The sequence below is a fragment of the Benincasa hispida genome, chromosome 2, assembly GCF_027475165.1.
Source record: "Benincasa hispida cultivar pf3 chromosome 2, pf3_genome.v1.1, whole genome shotgun sequence".
In the NCBI taxonomy this organism is placed as follows: domain Eukaryota; kingdom Viridiplantae; phylum Streptophyta; class Magnoliopsida; order Cucurbitales; family Cucurbitaceae; genus Benincasa; species Benincasa hispida.
Window position 1 is genome coordinate 51307808 of NC_143479.1, and position 16461 is coordinate 51324268.

The following is a 16461-nucleotide window of genomic DNA, read 5'->3' on the forward strand; positions in this document are numbered from 1 at the left end:
ATGAAATGACATTTTTTAATCATTTGTTTGTCCACCTTCTATGAAGGTTTAATGATTTTTATAAAAAGTTTGTATATGTTCTATGAACTTTCAAGTTCATTTCCATTTTGTTTAGGGAATAACCGGTAATCTGAACTATAAATATCATGGTCACTAATACACGTAAATGTCAGTTGAGCTACACTCCCTTTGACTGTTCGTTATAATTTTGTCACATTATCCACCCACACAATAATTGTCTCAATAAATAAGAAAAAATATGGTACTAAATAGTATATTTACGAAAGAAAAAAAATCATACTACATTCATTAATTGTTGTCGCAATAGTAGAATATAAGGATAACATAGAGTCATAAAAATAACTAACAATAAATTAATATATCATTTTACGAGGTGTCAAATTATGAATAGGAGTAGTGGATACAAACTACATAGTACTAGATTTTTTTTCCTTCCATTTACATAGTCCTATTCAGCATTATTTGACACATCATCAGATGATATATTGTTTTTATTTCATAGGTCTTACACAATTATTTAATGTTTCGATTCACCTTAGTACCATATATTTTCCCGTTTAAAAGCAAAACAATAGCAAACGACGAAAACAATATAAATAACAAATACTTTGATGTAATCTGGACTGCACCAATCTCCACGTAACGGAGGTGTCTTGTAAATATATATTTATATATTTCTATTTCAAAAGTAAATGTTGTATCCCTTATTTATGCAATTATTGAACTCTACTCCACTTTTGATAGTGTAGACCTAGAAGTAAGTGACCTTGTCTCAGGTGGATGAGAATTTTCACACAAACCAAAAATTCATAAAAAATTGAAAGTCGAAAGCAATCAATCATTTATTTCAACCCAAAAAAAGAAATTTAAAAATTTTCTATTTTTGTAATTTTGTATTGGGTAGATATTTATTCACTTATTATTATTATTATTATTCTTTAAAAATAATAATAATAATAATAAAGGTTTAATGGAAAAAGTGACCCTTGCTTTACCCCACCAACCAAAATATCTACTCTCTCTTCTCCATTTCTTCAACTCCTAAATATCAACCACTTCCCATTAACCTTCCTCTCATTCACTTCTTCTTCTTCTTCTTCTTCTTTGCAACCATGGCTTCATCAGAATCTAAACAAAGCCCTTCATCATTCCATTTCGAAACCCCTCTTCTCGACGCAGAATCCCATTCCCTTCTCCACTCAATCTCCGAGCACGGTGGCTATGCCTACGTCAGCATGGCGGCTCTCGCGGCTGCCGGAGACATACGCGCTGCCGAGGCCGCCGGAGAGATGGCCTGGGAGCAGCTTCACTCCGGTCCCTGGCACTCTGTTCTCCCAATCTGGCGTGATGCCTACTCCATGGCTTGCCTCTACATGGCCAGGTTTCATTTTGCTGGTGGAGAGTTTAAGGAGGCACTTAGGGTTTTGGATATGGGGTTGATCATGGGTGGTCCGCTTTTGAGAGATGATTTGGATTCTGCCATTGCTAAGGTCTCTGCTGAGGCGAGGATTGTTAGGGTTTTGGAAGATGGTCAAATGGAGAGTTCGTTGGGTTGTGAGGAGCGTAATAAGGAGGTGAGGCCCTTTTTCTGGTTTTTTTTGTTTCTTGAAACTTCTTGTTGTTGCTGATTTTAATGTCTATGAGGAATTCGTTGCTTTTTTTTTTTTCTTTTTCATTTTTGTCTGCAGATACTTTCTTAGTTCATTTTTACTGATACTGATTTCGATGGAGCTCTGTTATGAATCTTTCTCCTTATGAAATTTCTTTTCTCATTCATTCATTTGTGAAATGTTAGATGTTTTTCGTGTTCTGTTTTAAGCTTTAAGCCTTTAAGTCTAATTATTTGTGGATATTTATGAGGGCAGGGGATGGAGGGAGTTCTTTGTTTATTATTATTTTTAAAAATAAACAATAATAATAAAATGAGATGTTTCATTGAAAAGGAATGAGATTCAATGTGATATTGATTCAAGATCCATCCTCAAAATATCAACTCACCTACAAAAATGAGAAAACAAAGATCAGAGTGTACAACAAATACTCTTTTGTCTTATCCTCCAAAAACAAAATAGATATATTTTCGTTGTCCATGCTCTATACACTACTGATCTGTCCTATTTTTCTTTCAGATTCAAACAATTGGTTAGTCTGCTTGTTAAGTTAATGCTACAGTGTTCTTCAGGTTGGATTCATGATAAGGGGAAGCATTGTCATTCATTTTCTATTTCATGCATTTTCACCCGCAGGACTTAATGGTTGATTTGATCACTGTTGTTGAGAATGAATGAATGGTTATTCTGAATTCTCTTTCATTTGGAATAAATATATGTTGGAAGATGAACATAATTTTGATATCTTTTGGTAACTTGGAGATCATCTGAGAGTACAATTTTCTCGATGTACAAAACTCCTCTATTAGTCTATTCCATTTTAGCCAAAGCATAGAGGTGTAGCCTTAATAGCATTTGGATCAAGATTTATCTATTGCCTTTGGATGGATCTGGAGGTTTACAGGGCATTTGAAGTATGAACTCCTAAATAATTCTAGGGAGAATGACTTGAAACCCATTAAGAAGCTTCTGCAGTTTGCTACAAATTTGTGGAGAATAAGCACCAAAGGTGGGGGAAAAAAAGATGATTGACGTCCTCGTTATTCTCAGCTCACGGCACATACAACCCCAAACTGAAGAAAGATATAGGATCACTTGCATAAATTCTACCACGAGTGTTAATGCCACTGAGGAATAGAGTCCAAACGAAAGTTCTAACTTTCTTTAAACGTTAGGCCTTCCATATCACCTTACTCGACCTGAAAGAATAGCACCACCATCAATTGAAAATTTATTCAGAAAATTAATAAAGAATCTCCCACAACCAAGAGATTTGAGAAGGGGACTTGCTTAAGAACTGACCTGAAATTCCAATCATATTAGATCACTCATATATAAAGTATTTTGATTTAAGCCCCTGCCTTGTTCAAATAAGTTTTTCTCTCTTCTATCATTTCTTCTTATGAATGTGCTAATTTTTTGTTTTCTTGTGCCACACGGGGTTGATACAATCATATATTCCATGTTTCCAAGTCAATTCTAAAAGCTGTCCTAACAAGTAATTACAATTAATGCTTTTGATGTATAGGTTGCATGGAATTTGCCTGTAAAGGCTCTCACTAATAAGATGATTGCAAAGATGTCTGCGTTATCTCTGGAGGGATTCTTGCGTGAATATTTCCGACCAGGTTTCCCTGTTATTATTAATGATGGTATGGCTCATTGGCCAGCTAGGACAAAGTGGAAGAGCATGGATTACTTGCAAAAGGTTGCTGGTGACCGTACAATTCCAGTTGAGGTGATTTATTTATCTGTTCATTTGTTTATTATCAATAAGTTGAACAGTATTGGATTTCGAGAATGTGACCTAAATTGCCTATTAAAATTTTTCTCAGACAATTAAGCTCAAATTGATTGTTACTGGATTAGCAAACAAATAAGTTGCCTTTTTGAGATGTTTATTTTCTTTCTTGTTGTTTATCTATTTTTATCATTTTTCTTTCTATTGTAGCTTAACTCCTGCTGTCTCTCCTGCTGACTTGATATTGGAACTGATAGATTTTCCACCATTGAACTGAAGACTTGTAAAGCTTTTATGCTTTTCAGGTTGGGAAGAACTATTTACGCCCAGAATGGAAACAAGAGCTTATTACATTTTCCGAATTTCTTAGCAGGATTCAGTCCAATGATCGTTCTGATGATATTACATATCTTGCTCAACATCCATTATTCGACCAGGCATGTACTGATACATAATATTTATCTGTTTATCATTGTATTCTTCATAGAACTAATCAGATGATAGATATATTTATGTGCATCTATACATATATGTATGCGTGCATGTTTGTGTGTGTTATCTGTTTGTAGGGGATTTGAAGAAACCTAGTATTAGCCTGTGGCAGTTCGTGCTTCAAATTTAATTCAATACTTTTCTTTCTTTAAAGACAGATAAATGAGCTCAGGAAGGACATTTGTATTCCTGATTATTGTTCCATCGGTGGTGGAGAGTTAAGATCTCTTAATGCTTGGTTTGGCCCACCTGGGACAGTAACGCCTTTGCACCATGATCCTCATCACAACATATTGGCTCAGGTTTGTACATGTAGATTATTTTTTTTAATGTTTAAACTGGAAAGCATTCTAGTCCTTTTTTTTTTTATTTGTATTTCTTTTATGTTGGTTCTTTCAACCCTTATTTTGATTTTGTGCTTCGAGGATTAAACAAGTCACTTCTTAAGCTGAATTTAAAAATGGATAATGTCATTTAGCATTCAGATTCTAGGAATATTGATTCACAGAGTTATAAATTCAGATTCTAGGAATATTGATTCACAGAGTTATAAATTCAGATTCTAGGAATATTGATTCACAGAGTTATAAAACTCCAATAAATCTGCAGCTTTTTCTTAAATGAATATATTGATTTGGGAACTGTTTGGATAGAGTATGAAGAAAGAAAGTAAAAGGCTAAAAGCATACTCGGTCGTGAAAAAAATTGAGGTGGGAGGTCGAGTTAAAGTGATAATTCTGTTGCTGTGTCTGGTAATAGGTAGAGGTTTTAGAGGTAAAAGTCCTTAACAGAAATAATGATCATGCAGAAATAATGATCATGGATACTGTAAAAACCTCAGAACTATATTTTTTTTTCTCTACTGGCATGTGTGCATACAGTACACATTTGCATAATGAGTTAATCGCGTTTATCTGAAAGAGAATATTGATGTTGATGCTTATGTGCATGTGTATGGAGCCATTTTTTTTTAAATGCTGCAACTTTTTACAACAAAGAAACTGCTGTTAGTTGAGTTCTTCCTTTTTTCCCTAGTACTTAACTATACACTATTTCCTCACGCACAGGTTATAGGAAAAAAGTACATTAGGCTTTATGATGCGTCATTGTCCGAGGAACTTTACCCATACAATGAAACTATGCTTTGCAATTCCAGCCAGGTAAACCACTCTGATAAACGTTGTGTACAAAATAATGATTAATAGAAGAAATTAATCATTAGTTTGATGAAAATCCGACATGATTATGTTTTCTTCATTTGCTATTTTGCTATCACCATATCCGTCTCTAAAAGTTGCTTCGATGACAATAATACGTCGAGAGTTACTCCTTCCAATGTCTATGTTTTTACAATTTACGAGTACTTACATTCGTTTTTTGTTTGAAGGTTGATCTAGATGACATAAACGAGAAAGAGTTTCCAAAGGTGATGGACTTGGAATTTGTGGACTGCATTCTAGAGGAAGGTGAGATGCTATATATCCCACCAAAATGGTGGCATTATGTTCGGTCCTTAACAACTAGCTTTTCTGTTAGCTTTTGGTGGAACAATTGTGATGAAAATTCAACCTCTTCCTCATCTTAATGCCATTTTGCCTCTCTCTCCCTTTCTCTCTTCTTTCTTTTTTTCCCCCTCTCATTCTTTGTTTTGATATAGTAAGAACATTGAGAAAACTATATTGGTAGCCTCTGATGATATGATATAACCTTTCCTATGCCCACACAAGATGGTGCCTTTGATTACTAGGAATCGATTTTTGTCATAATGTCAATGTAGATGAGTGTACTGATTAATGCACTTTTGAAACCCATTGTTGCTTTTGATGCAATGGAAACCATTTTGGCCTCAATTATTATGTACTTTGATGTCAGTGTTAATGATGATGATGATGGTCTTAACTTTTGTTGGTATTTGTTTGTCTGTTTTTTTCACTTTGGATTCTGCCTCTGTGACAGTTGCTTTCTTGGGATTTAGGAATTTATTTGTATGGATGAAAAAAATATTAGGTTTCATTTTGGGGTACAAATGCCCAATGGGGATTCTTTATACCTTAAATCTTTTTATTATTTTATTTCCAAAAAAAATAAATAAATATCTAAAGCATCTTATTGGTGATGACAGTATGAAAGTATATAAGGATGACAACAGTTGTCTAGATAGACAACAATCATGGATGAGTTTTGTTTCTCTTCCCTGAAAGATAATAGTCATGTTTTTCTTTTCCTCTCAATAGAAATTTGTTTGGATAGCTATTTTCTTAAAGTTATATCTACATATGGTCTGTTAAAAGCTTTTTTTAAAATATATATATAATTATTTTAGAATGAAGGGTTAAGCAACACTTCTACCATAGGGTATTTGGATTCCAAATCGTTAAGAAAACTCTCAAATTAAAAGTAGGAGTGGAAACAGTTCGGTTTGGTGGTCAAACCGAATCGAATTTTTTAAAATGTAAAATCGAATTGAATCACATATATGCGGTTCGATTCGGTTTTGGCATTTAAAAAAAATCTATGTTTATTTTTTTTTAATTAAAAAAGGGTTTGGTTTGGTTTGGTTTTATTCTTTTTTAAAATATATAAATAAATAAATACATATTAGTTAAAAACGTTCGGTTCGGTTTTAAATTCGGTTTTCGAAAGTGAAACCGAACCGAATTAATTCCGTTTTAAAACTTTTTCAAACCAGATCGAACCACATTTTTTGGTTTCATTGAATTTTCGGTTCGGTTTGGTTTGATTTGTAGAAACTGTTCGGTTTTTGTGGTTTGAATGATCACCCTAATTAAAAGTGTTATATTTGACATCTTTGATGAATGAAAATCCTATCACCTTCATTTTGGACTGATGGATGATATTGAAAGAACATTCTAGAAGAGTGTGCAATAATGTAGAAGGTTGTAGAACATTGTAGAAGCTTATTGGAAGGAACATTGTAGAAGCTTAAGGCGTTCTCTAAGTCTAGACTATTATAAAATTATAAAGAAATATGTAGGACTCGTAAATATTTCCAACATTGTATAGTTTTTTCTAGATGTAATATATATCTTCTTTCTTACATAAAACATATCTTAATAGTTTCTGTAATTGAGACATATGATAACTATGATATACACTAAGATATTGTATGCCTAACACAAGGAAAATGAACTCTAGAGGAGTTTAATTGGTTCTTTGTCAAAGCCAACTCAACTTCTATATACACAAACTCTTGACTAAAGGCTATAAGGAATTTAGAAGATGGGTGAACAATAGAAGAACTTTCACTCTTAAAGTCACTTTTCAGGGTTTTCTCAAATTCAAAGGTTGATGTTTCATTTAATCTATCTTTGAGAGATGATTGATGGATTTTAAGGTGAAAAACTTCATTTTTAAGCATTATTTACTATATTGTTATATTGTATTATTTAATCACTTAAAATGAAAATAAATAAATATTGAACATGGTTAATTTTTTTTATTTTAATTACTAAAAATAATTAAATAGATATAAACTAATTATAATATTAACCATCAATGATAATAAAAATTTTGCATTAAATAGTTAAAGATAATGTATTAAATCTAAATAATATATTTATATTTAATAATTAATTAAAATAAATGGTAATGGTTCATTTATATCCAGGTATTAAAAATTCATGTCATATGGATTTTAAAATTTCTTCGAAAAAAGTTGCGTATTTATAATCATAAGTGTAACAAAAGCATGGCATGATATATTTAGCAAAAGTTAATTGAATATGTTTTTGTGATCATAGATCTAGGAAGAAATTTGAGTCATTAAAAAAAATTCTTAAGTCTTTGATTTTGTGAAGAAAAGTTCTAGGTACCCAATTGTTGTAGCATTCTTAGGAGAGAAATTGCAATTGTAATTAATTGGTTTCACAACCCAAAATTATGATTTATTTGCTCTATTATTCTCAGCAATTAGGGCAAATTTATATGTCAATTTAAAGGAAGCAAAGCCTTTCATTTGGATTTTTAAAATTTCCTTACAAAAATTTCCACATTTTTATCTTGAAGTTTGCTGTTTCTTTTTTAATTAGATTAGATCGAGATTGGTTCAAATTTCTTCTTCTTTAGGTCTAGATTTTTTATAGCACCAAAAATGTGATATCTGGTTCCACTTAATTCGGGTTTATTATTAGATTTTATGTGTTTATTTGGATATTTTATAGATTTCGAACACCTAGAAGGTAGAACAGGGTGTTAGTGACAAAATTGAGCTAAAACAGGCCAAAACGAAACTTAATTGCATCAACCAGGAAAGAGAAGGTCAAAATTATCAAAATGCCTCTAAATACAGCGTTGCAACCCTTCCCTTTATGTTAAAAGGCAGTAGCATACATAGGAGGAGTGTCGCAACGCTACACTGGAGCGTTGCAATGCTCTGGAGATTGACGGACAAGCGTGCGTGATTGCTTGAGTGTAACACTTAGCGTCGCTACACTGAGGTGTTATGCCATGATAAGAGCGTGATTGCTTGAGTGTAACACTTAGCGTCGCTACACTGAGGTGTTATGCCATGATAAGAGCATTGCAATGCTTGATCCAGTATTGCTACACTGTGCTATATGTTATTAATACCATCTTTTCTAAATTATTTTGGGAGATTTGGAAACCAACCAACTCCTACACGATTTCTCTCCACTTTTCTTTTTTTTCATAGTCTGCGAATGTATCAAAACAATTCCTTGACATTTATCATGAATATCATGGGCTAAGATATTTGTTTCTAGCTTGGGTTTAGGATTTTTCTACCTAATTCGATGTATTTGTGAGTTTTTGAACTAGTTTATTGTAATTTTCATATTAGTTTTATTCTTGATTGGTTATGATTATATTATTGGACTCTTGGGAATTTTATAATTATCACTTTTGATTGACATTTGATACGTGACATATAATCTTATGTTAATCATTTAGAAGCAATATGTTAGGTTAGTTTGCAAATCAATTTGGATGAGCATTATTCTAACCAACTTATAATTGAATGCACGAATATTTAACTAAGGTTGTTCATGTTAGATGTTCAACCTGACTTTGCCTAGATCTTAATGCAATTAAGCCAATTTAAATTTGCATGATGTTTATCGATTTGAATTGGGCAAATTAGTTGATTAGGTCAAATTAACGGGTCGTTTCAATTAATTTGGTTAGATATAAACAATTACTGACTCTAGTAACGAGAATTATATGATAGAATACATTGAATATGAGAATTTTGAAACAACCCAAGCCAGGTTTTCTCAAATTAAATTCCAACACTTTATTTTATTTTATGTATTTAAATTTATTTGCAACAAAACAATTTCACAAAATCCCCTTGGTTCCCTTGGACTGAAAAACATTTAATTGAGAAATTTGATGGCTCCTTGTATTTGGTCCGTGCTACTACTATTATATTAGTTTTGAGTGAATACGGTTAAATTATTTGGTCTAGATTTGGGGAACAAAATCCGCTCCGACCAATTTTTCTTTTATCTATTCTTAGTTTAAAGTTCCCTTTTTCTTTTTTTTCTTCTTTTATTTTTTTCTTTTTCATTTTTACATTTCAAGTTTAGATTTTTATTGTTTTTATCTTCGATTCTTTTTTAAAAAGTTTTTATTAGTATAACAAACCTCCAACTTCTATGAAAGAAGATCACACCAATTACCGTTGAACAACCCATTTGGACTCTCTTTTTAAAAGTGTAGTTCCTTGTATTTCAATTTTATCTCGTAGCATTTGAATTAATAAAGTTTCTATTCAATTTAGTTATGCGAATGCTTTTACTTATTTATTAACACAAGCTTGAAAATTTCAAGAGCAAACTTATTATTTAAGGGGTCCTTTAATAACCTATTGATTTTTCGCTTTTGATTTCTAGTTTTTGAAAAACTCTCTGTTCGGTAGCCAATTGAGTTTTATGTTTTTACCATTATAAAAACGTTCTTAAATTTGTTAAAGGAATTTTGAAAACGAAAAAAAAAAAATCGTTTTTGTTTTTAATCATACGCGCCTCCTGCTCCAACGGTTTGAAGCATTTGTCACCTTTCTAGCTAGAGTTCGAACCCAGCTGTGTATATTTTTTCTAGTTATTTACTACTTTACTTTAACGAAGTGTGCGTTTTGGCCCAATGGTATAGCCTTTTGTCTCCACATCTTATAACTTGGGTTCGAATCCTAATTGATACATTTCTTTTTACACTTTTCATATGAAATTTAATAGAAAATAATGTTCGATATATATTTATTACACACTTTATTTCTACCTCAATTCTCATTTTTTATGGTAAAAAAATATTTTAAAGACTATTTAAACATTTTATGAAATCATGTGTTCATTATTTTATTATTATTATTTTTTGAAAGATAAGATGATAATGAAAGAATATGTCTTTTCTATTAATTTTTAAATATGTGATTTTCTTATCAATTTAAACCTATGCAAAAATACGAAAAAAAATGTTACCCTAATTCTTATCTCCTTGATATAAAATTATTACAATTACTTACTCGATATTTTTATCTATATGATTTTTTTTTAAAAAAAAAAGTTAAAATAAAGATATAATTTTATAATGAATATAATAGATGGAAAGGTAATGTAAAAATAGTTTAATTTCATTTTTATTAAAAAAAATAAAAGAAAAAAAAACTAAAAAAGTCATCTAAACTTATTTTGATTTTTTTTAAAAAAAAAAAATAATTGCCAAACATGCTTTTTGTTTCAATTTTTAAAAAATAGAAAATAAAAAAAATTACCAAACATGTTTTTTGTTTTACAAACCATATAATTTATTTACCAAACCAATATATTGACCATAGACCGTCCAGAGAAAATAATACACATAATATTTCAGATAAGAAAAAATGTAACATTTTGAGTTCTAGTTAAATTTAAATTATTTTCTTAAATTATTGGATTTTATTTCCTTTAATTTTGAAATTTATGAAGCCAAAGTTGAGATAATTAATTTAAATGATATTTATAAAGATTTGGGAATTTGAATTTAATTTAAGGGAAGTTGGATAATTAAGTCCATACACACGCATATACAACTTAATACACTAGCAACTGATTGATTACACATAAATTATTAGAAACAATACATTCAATGTATAATATTCAAACTCAAACGAAAGTCAGATGGTATAACAAGGTTTAGTCGAGGCACACTTCTGGTAAACGTTGTGCTAAAGACAATTATTCGCTCTGCACGGGCTGCAAGTAGACTACGACGATCATCTCATAAGGATATAATGACTAACTCCAGTAGAATTGTAACCTCGAACTACTCGGATCTAGCAGAACCATTGTATATTTACTTTCAACTCAACTCAATAACAAAAGAAAGAAAGAAATGATAAAACTCTTCAATTTGGAATAAGATGCTACAAATGAATAACCAAGTTGTTATTTATAGGCTAGCAACTGGGTAATTCTCTAAATTACAAAATAAAATCAAATAAATATAAAAATTAAAACATTTGTCAAATTAACTCAATTGAGTTGCTACTTGACAAAAATCAAATATAACTCATTCAAATTGAAAAAACTACAAATTTAACTTTCATACACGTTAAATTTGTACAGGAAACATCATTTTAATTTGAAGTTTCAATTCAATTGAAAGTTTCTTAACAATGAATTTAATCTATACAATTAAATTCATTTTACGTTCCAGATCTTTAACAAACTATATATATGTGTATTTGTTATTTAGGGTTTGAAATGGGAGGGGGGTAAAAAAAGAAGCAACTATCAGATCAGTAAGTAGCCGAATCGACTGGTTTGGTTCGGTCAACAGTTCTCTGAAAAATCGAAAAAAAAATCAAACCGAACCGACCCTATATATTAAAAATTATATTAAGTAAAAATATTATTAAATATTAGATAATACCGATCAGCCCATAGCATAAGTTCATAAGTCTATAAGCCCAGTCTTTTTGACTAATTAAAAAAAAAAAAAAAACCATCAGTTTAAACCAACCTGAACTGATTTAGGTTGGATTAAACCACACTTTTGGTAAAGTTGTTTGGATTTATTTAGTTAAATCGTGATCAGAATTAGCCCCTTAATGTTGAAATTAAATTTTGATTTATTAATTTAGATCTTGGTTTAAGGTCTGGTTCAATCAAAAGAAAATAAACTTGCTTAAGTATATTGGGCTTAAATTTTGAAGTAAGTAGATTTACTACTAGAACCAGTTTTAAAATATTAATTTTCATTTTTGTTGAAACAAATATGTTTCATTGTTGAGATTTTAGTTATACATGTTTTGAATTTATGTGATGTTATGCTATAAGTCATGAATTTATGAGATGCTATGCTATGATTTCATGTTATGGGACCTTTTAGTGCACGTTTCACGATAGATCAGATTGGTAATAATTGTCCACCTACCTGTAGTTATGTACTAGTAACAATTACCCACCTAACTGTAGTTAAGTACACCACAGATTTAGTTTATGTGCGACTTCGGGTCCACTAGTTTGTGTGCATCTTTGAGTCCACTAGTTATGCACGCTTTCGGGTCCACCAGTTTGTGTGCATCTTTGAGTCCACTAGTTATGCACGCTTTCGAGTCCACCAGATTATGTACACCTTCGGGTCCACCAGTTTATGTATGCCTTCGAGTCCACCAGTTATGTGTTCCTTCGGATTCACAAGTTAATATGAGTACATCTCACCTACGGTAGGGCGGGTAAAATTATTCACTTAGATGACAACTCATGTTCAACTTTAGAACTTCAAATTAAGTCCCACCAGTTCAGAACATTTAGTTCATGTCGCATGTGTTTGCATAGCCTGACCTCGATAGTGGAGTTACTTACTGAGTATCTTAAATACTCACCCTTTCTTAAAATGTTTTTTAGGTAAAGGCAAGAACGTACCAGATGCTTGACGATGATGTATGTTGAAGGTGTCATACAGGACCAAAGAGTCGCTTCCACCATTATCATGTTTTTAAGAAGTTTCCAATGTATTTTCATTTAAAACTATTGAGTTTTGTAATTTTAAATTTAAATGTTTTGTTTTATTAAAGTTTTTTTCGTTTGGAGATCTCGAATCAAATCTTATTTTGGTTATTTATGTGTTTAGAAAATTATTATTTTATCAAAAATATGGCAAACTATTTTTAGTTTTGAATTTGCATGCATGGTAGTAATGACCCTAGTTAGAAGTCTCGAAAAGTCAGGTCATCATATAAAATATATATATATTTTGCAAAATCAGCATCTTGTGAGACATCATGTGAAACATAACATGAGACAACTACCAAAATGTTCTTCAACAAATATAGCAAATTTAGAACTCCAACGGAAATTTTCTCAATAATTAAAAAGACAAAAAGGAAATCATTAATTTTTTATTTGAAAAATATAAAAAATTAAACCACACGTAGGTGGAGTGGGCTATGCCATGTTTAGGGCTCCAATTATAATACATAATATTTTCAACTATTATAACTTACAATTCATTACAATATTATTTTTTCAAGTCCTTCTTTATTATACTATTTAGTGGCTATTTGGGCACTGAGTTGAGATTGAAGGAATTGAAGTTTCATAGTAGAAACGGGGATCAACACAATTTTATTTTCCACAAACAAAAATTTTACATAACACAATATGCGTAATCCATAAAAAATTACAACATGCTTTAAAGAAGAAAATAGGGTTAGAGTTTTAAGAAAGAGTTACCATTGAAGCCAGAGATCTTCACGAAACCCTCAAACCAGTCATAAACAATTCAATGAGGACACTACCAATCAGAACCTTCTATATTCTCTTTTGGGTGGAGAATTCTCCAGAGGCGTGGGCTCTGAGTTTTGGAAGAGGGACGAGGAGACTTTTGTGTATATTCAGTTAATACAAAGAGAGCTCTATTTCTCAATTCATCTGTGTAAAGAAGACGATAGTTTTTTTCCAAAAAAACCACCCACACATAACCTACGTAATATTAAGAGAGAAAAGAGGAGAGGGAATTACAATTCCCTCCCATATTAATTTCAAAAGATTAATAATATATATGGTTTTTATATTATATCAAATACAATATAACCTGTAGTTTTAATTATCTCAATCATTTGTGGTATTTAATATAAATTACATTTAAACTAAATTTAATTATACGAATCCAATCCATATAATTAATATTTGAATCCAATGTATATAAAATCGAATTTAAGATGATCCAACGCTTTCGCTCAGGATTCGATTCCCAACAATTATAACATATACACTATTATAACCCATAAACTATAATAACCAGTTCAACACCCCAAACACCTTCTTACATTTTATTTTAACTAGGTCATAAAATTTAAAAAGTATTAGGTCCCTAAACTTTTAATTTTATATCGAAAACCTTGTTTGATCAAAGTATATATCATCAACCTCAACGTTAGAAGTTCGATCTCTCATCTCACCTATTTTTTTTTTTAAAAAAGGGAGAAGGTTTAGGGATATTAAAAACTAGATATACACAAAATTTAGTTTTCTTAGAAAATATATTTTTTTTAAGGAGAATTGAAAATTGAGGACTTGTTTAGTTTATTATTATTATTAATAATTATTTTTTTATGAAAAGTAAAGAACTTGTTTAGTTTAGATTAGAACTTATATAATTGTTTTCTTCTTTTATTTTTATATTTTTTAAGAACTAATAAAAAAAAATACGTTACAAAACATCAGACGGGCAATCCCGTCAATTAGTCAGTTACCTAAATGTCACGCAGATCGCGATCCGCGTGACACAAAAGAACAACCGTCGATAAGCTTCCAAAATCAACGGTCCTAATTAACTCCCAACCAAAACACTAAAAAGCTTTCCCGCCTCTCCAAAAAATCCTTTCTATAAATACCAAACCAAAACTCCCTCTCCCACAAGCAATCAAACTTCTTCAAACTCCGTAGTCTCTGAATTTTCAATCGCAAAGCTTTTCAAACCGTTCGAATCCTTTGAAAGAAGATGGCAAGAACGAAGCAAACAGCAAGAAAATCGACGGGAGGAAAGGCGCCAAGGAAGCAGCTGGCGACGAAGGCAGCAAGGAAGTCAGCTCCGGCGACCGGAGGAGTGAAGAAGCCCCACAGATTCCGTCCAGGGACGGTGGCGCTGAGGGAGATCAGGAAGTACCAGAAGAGCACGGAGCTTCTAATCAGGAAGCTTCCGTTTCAAAGGCTGGTGAGGGAGATCGCTCAGGATTTCAAGACGGATCTTCGGTTTCAAAGCAGCGCCGTCGCGGCTCTTCAGGAGGCGGCGGAGGCGTACCTGGTAGGATTGTTTGAAGATACAAATCTGTGTGCTATTCATGCTAAGAGAGTTACAATTATGCCTAAGGATATTCAGTTAGCTAGAAGAATCAGAGGAGAGAGAGCTTAATTTAGGGCAGTTTCTGAATGGTTGGAATGGAGTTTAATGAAAAGTGTTTTTCAGTTTATGTATATTAGAAGGGAACTAGGGTTCTCATTCTGAAGAAGAGATTGAAGTTGAATCTAAACTGTGCTTTATGGATTTCTTCTTTAATTGTGAGTTTTCCTGAACTAGTTTTGTTGATCTTTTGAATATCTATCTGCTTAAAAATCTCAATTAGCAATTACTATTAATTTTTTTGCATGCAATAATTTATACATGAAAAACCAATGATAGTTGTATGAAGTTGATTCATCACTTTATTGTAAATTTTCGAATATATATTCTCAAAATGAAGTCAAATTATGTAATGTGGGTGGTAGGCACTAGGCGTAAAGCTTAAAATTTGTGGATGTATCTGTAAATCATATTGATATTAAATGCTTCTAAAACTGACAGCTTTGTGGAAAATTATTAGAAATAGCATCATTTTCCATATTTTAAAAAATTAGTACGTTTTTGGAAAAGTTGTTAAGCCAAATTTTCTTAGTAAATCTTGGGTGAGATCAATTACTGTGATTTAGTTGAAAATTTTACCTTTTCTAATTTATGGATTGTTTTGATCCTAGGCCTTTTTTTGTAAGTAATTTTTTTAAATATTAGATCATTTATTCAAATTTTATATATTTTTATATTTTTAAATTTTTTTTGATTATCTTTATCAACCATTATATTTAATTATTATGTAATTTTAAGTTGATTTTTATTTATATGATTATATGAACTTCTAAATGAGTTTATGAATTAGATTATTTTAGATGAATGATTGTATTTTGATTTTTAAATTTTGGGAAAATTAAGTTTTGCAGAAGGAAAAAAAAAGTAATATATAAAAAATATATAAAGTTTTGATATTAACGAATTCATTGATCTCGGTGTTAATATTTTTAAAAAATTCATTTGGATAATCAGTAAATTGCTTGGAAATTAGGAATTTGGCTAAATATTTAAAAGATTATTAACATTTTGATATAATATTTGGTAAATATAATCGAATTTGAAAAAAATTTGAAAATATATAAGATGGTGTGATCACATAATATTTTGGAAAAATTATTAGAATGTTGGTGTAATTTCTTCGAGATGTATCAGGAAAGGCTTAAAATAGCGAAAACAATTGCTAACTTAGAAAAAATTTATTTATTTTTTTAACTAAATCTCGGTGGTCGATTTTGCTTGACATAGACGAAA

General features: G+C 31.0%; 2 protein-coding genes across 2 annotated transcripts; both read left to right on the top strand.

The window, feature by feature from the left end:
- Positions 1 to 1008: 1008 nt before the first annotated feature.
- Positions 1009 to 5775, top strand: JMJD5 (2-oxoglutarate (2OG) and Fe(II)-dependent oxygenase superfamily protein). The gene is made up of 6 exons (XM_039022480.2): positions 1009 to 1595; positions 3160 to 3369; positions 3678 to 3809; positions 4023 to 4166; positions 4932 to 5024; positions 5252 to 5775. Exons 1-6 carry the CDS (start codon positions 1134 to 1136, stop codon positions 5447 to 5449), a joined length of 1239 nt encoding a protein of 412 aa, XP_038878408.1. The 5' UTR covers positions 1009 to 1133; the 3' UTR covers positions 5450 to 5775.
- An 8954-nt stretch (positions 5776 to 14729) lies between these two features.
- On the top strand, positions 14730 to 15384 carry LOC120070668 (histone H3.2). The gene has a single exon (XM_039022505.2). It carries the CDS (start codon positions 14830 to 14832, stop codon positions 15238 to 15240), a length of 411 nt encoding a protein of 136 aa, XP_038878433.1. The 5' UTR covers positions 14730 to 14829; the 3' UTR covers positions 15241 to 15384.
- Positions 15385 to 16461: the final 1077 nt, after the last annotated feature.

What these genes read in the sequence shown, in the direction of transcription:
- JMJD5 (XM_039022480.2), top strand. Translation starts at nt 1,134, where the DNA reads ATGGCTTCATCAGAATCTAAACAAAGCCCTTCATCATTCCATTTCGAA. An exon ending in GTGAGGAGCGTAATAAGGAG is followed by an intron (nt 1,596 to 3,159) that starts GTGAGGCCCTTT and finishes TTTGATGTATAG; the next exon opens with GTTGCATGGAATTTGCCTGT. An exon ending in ACCGTACAATTCCAGTTGAG is followed by an intron (nt 3,370 to 3,677) that starts GTGATTTATTTA and finishes TATGCTTTTCAG; the next exon opens with GTTGGGAAGAACTATTTACG.
- LOC120070668 (XM_039022505.2), top strand. Translation starts at nt 14,830, where the DNA reads ATGGCAAGAACGAAGCAAACAGCAAGAAAATCGACGGGAGGAAAGGCG.